Source organism: Pezoporus flaviventris, unplaced genomic scaffold (genome assembly GCF_033815535.1).
Source record: "Pezoporus flaviventris isolate CSIRO_AGI_PZ_B2104156 unplaced genomic scaffold, CSIRO_AGI_Pfla_v1 ptg000188l, whole genome shotgun sequence".
Taxonomy (NCBI): domain Eukaryota; kingdom Metazoa; phylum Chordata; class Aves; order Psittaciformes; family Psittacidae; genus Pezoporus; species Pezoporus flaviventris.
Genome location: NW_026892736.1, coordinates 3,049,323 through 3,052,500, shown reverse-complemented (window position 1 = coordinate 3,052,500; position 3,178 = coordinate 3,049,323). Strand labels below are relative to the sequence as shown.

The window sequence follows — 3,178 nt, the reverse complement described above, 5'->3', positions numbered from 1 at the left end:
TCCCCCGAAGCCGCCGTTGCCAGGCGACGCCCTGCGCTCCCGGCATGCCCCGCGCGGCGGTTGCCATGGCAGCGGGCCGCGGCGGCGATGATGGCGGCGATGGGCCCGCAGCGCTCTACGCGTGGTTGGACTCGGTGCCGCTGTCCCGGCCCCGCAGGAACCTGGCCCGGGACTTCAGCGACGGCGGTGCGGGAAGGGGGGGGGGGGAACGGGGGTGCGGGAGCGCGGGGGAAGCGGTGCGGGAGGGCCGCAGCCCCGAGGGGCCCGCGCTGAGCGCCGCCCGTGGCCCCGCAGTGCTGGCGGCCGAGGTGGTGAAGTTCTTCCTGCCCGCCCTGGTGCAGCTGCACGGCTACGTCCCCGCCTGCGCCACCGCGCAGAAGCTCAGCAACTGGGCACAGCTCAACCGGTACCGCGGGCCCGGGCCCTGACCCTGACCCTGCCCCACGGCACCCACCTGACCCGCAGTGACCCTGCCCCACGGCACCCACCTGACCCGCAGTGACCCTGACCCACGGCACCACCTGACCCACAGTGCCCCTGCCCCACAGTGACCCTGACCCATGGCACCCACCTGACCCACAGTGACCCTGACCCACGGCACCACCTGACCCACAGTGACCCTGTCCCATTGCACCTCCCCTGCTCCCCAATGCCCCTGCCCCACCGCGCCCTCCCTGTCCCACATTGACCCCTGCTCCACAGCATCCCCCTGTCCCACAGCACTCCCCTGCCCCCCAGTGTCCCTCTGTGCTCTACTGTGTCCCTGTCCCACAGCACCCCTGTGCCCCACAGCACCTCCCCTGCTCCACAGCATCCCCCTGTCCCACAGCACTCCCCTGCCCCCAGTGTCCCTCTGTGCTCCACTGTGTCCCTGCCCCTCAGCAGGAAGGAATTTCCTCCTTAGGTCCGATCTAAACTTGCCCTGTTCCAGTTTGATCCCGTTACCCCTTGTCCCTAATGAAGAGCCCTTCCCCAGCCTCCCTACAGCCCCCTTCAGTTGGGACCCTCTGCAGAGCCCTATGGGGCAGGGCCTGCTCATTCTCTCCCCCCCCGCCCCACGGCAGGAAGGTGCTGAGCAAGCTCAAGTGCTGCCTGCCGCAGGATGTGATCCGGCAGCTGGTGCAGGGCCGGCCGGGCGCGGCGGAGCAGGTCCTGCTGCTGCTGCGGAGCAGGATCCAGGAGAGGCTGCGGCAGAGCCAGGTGGGTTCGGGCTGGAAGGGGCCTTAAACCCCCTCCAGCCCCAGCCCTGCCATGGGGACCCCTTCCACTGGAGCAGCTTGCTCCAAGCCCCTGTGTCCAACCTGCCCTTGAGCACTGCCAGGGATGGGGCAGCCACAGCTTCAACCCCTTCCCGTGTCCCACTGCCCTCAGAGGGGAGAACTTCCTTGTATCCCACCCAGCTCTTCCCTCTTCCACTTGGAAGCCCAAACTCCTCTTCCCATCCCTGCCTCCCTTGTCCCAGGCCCCTCTCCAGGTTGCCTGCAGCCCCTTTAGGCCCTGGAGCTGCTCTGAGGTTTCCTCATGGATTGAGGCAGACCCAGCCCAGCCCGGCCCTGGGGCTCTGAGCTCCTGCCCTGGCTGCACCCCCTTCATCCCGGTGCTCCCAACACCCTGGGTCCCTGCCCCCCATTCCCTGCTGCTCCCTGCCCACTGTGCCCCCGCCCCTCCATGGGGTGACCCCCCCAGGCCTGACGGGTGTTTTCCTGCCCTCTCCATGCAGGATCCGGGTGTCCCGGCAGCGCGGGGAGGGCTCAGCTACATGGAGACAGGTACAGGCAGGGGCGGGATCAGGGAGCATCCCCGTATCCCACCCCTGATCCCTTCGGGGCACGCACCCCGACAGCGACCCGGGGGGTGCAGGAGGGGCTGCCGGAAGGGGGTGTCCCCAGGGAGGGGGGCAGATCCTGCTCTAACTCCTCTGTGATCCAGGGGGCTCCAAGGCAGGAGGAGGCAGCACCCAGGAGTCTCCCAAGGCTGCCGGGTAAGGGCAGGGATGCTCCATAGGGATGCTGAGCGGTGCTGGGGTCCTTGTGCAGGGATGCGGCTCTGCGGGCTGTCAGCAGCAGCCATGGCCCGTGCAGTGATGCTCCGGGGGGTCAGTGCTTATCCCGGTGTTCCCATTCCCACTGCAGGGCTCAGGAGCAGCAGGCAGAGCAGGAGAAGGCGCTGCTCCTGGCACAGGAAACCATCCAGGTGAGTGCCCCTCTCCTTGCCACAGCTCCCCTTTGCCTCCGCACCCATCCCGTGCCACCCTCCGGGGCTGCACCCGGCTCTGGAGGCACCCGCGGGTGTGGGATGAGCGGATCCACGATTCCCAAACGATCCCAATGCTCATCCTCTCTGCCCGGTGATGAGGGTGATGCGGAACGGGGGCCCGTCAGGGCTGCGGCTCGGTGTTGCCTAAAAACGCGGTTTTTCCCCTGGAAAACGTAGTTTAAAGCGTAAAATTCCCGGTGCTGGGAATCCCGGGCTGGGCTTTAAGGGATCAGCTGCGTGTGGGCGCTGGGAGCTGCAATAGGGACCCCAAATGCGGCCCTGCCCGCCTCGGTCTCCCCCGCCAGAGGTGATGGGTGCCCCCATGGCGGAGCTGCGGGCCGCAATCCCTGCGGGAATGTCGCGCAGATCCTGCAGCTCAAGGTGAGCCGCTTGGAGCAGCTGCTGCGCCTCAAGGACGTGCGCATCCAGGACCTGAGCCGGCTGCTGCGGGAGGCCCAGCGGCGCTGAGCCCCGCGCTTCCCGGCGCTTCCCGGTGCTCCCAGTTCCAGCACAGCGACTCCCAGGACAAGATGCAGGAGTGGGAACGCGGTGCTCACCTCGGGGCATGGCTCTGATTCATCCCATCCCCTCCCGTCCCGTCCCGTCCCATCCCATCCCCTCCCCTCCCGTCCCGTCCCATCCCATCCCCTCCCATCCCCTCCCATCCCGTCCCGTCCCATCCCATCCCATCCCATCCCATCCCGTCCCGTCCCGTCCCGTCCCATCCCATCCCGTCCCATCCCATCCCATCCCATCCCCTCCCGTCCCGTCCCGTCCCATCCCCTCCCCTCCCATCCCATCCTTCCCACGCCACGGATGCTGGGAATTAAATATCCCTGTTGTTTGGTGAGGCTGTGAGGGGGTCCTGGGGGGTTATTCCCCGGTGGATGCGGTGTCGGAGTGGGATCTGCAGTGTTTGGAG

The 3,178-nt window shown here is 67.7% G+C and overlaps 1 protein-coding gene across 1 annotated transcript; it reads left to right on the top strand.

The window, feature by feature from the left end:
* The first annotated feature begins 44 nt into the window (after positions 1-44).
* SPEF1 (sperm flagellar 1) lies at positions 45-2,731 on the top strand. The gene is made up of 7 exons (XM_061441059.1): positions 45-186; positions 295-406; positions 1,065-1,200; positions 1,721-1,769; positions 1,930-1,981; positions 2,133-2,193; positions 2,623-2,731. Exons 1-7 carry the CDS (start codon positions 45-47, stop codon positions 2,722-2,724), a joined length of 654 nt encoding a protein of 217 aa, XP_061297043.1. The 3' UTR covers positions 2,725-2,731.
* The last annotated feature ends 447 nt before the right edge of the window (positions 2,732-3,178 follow it).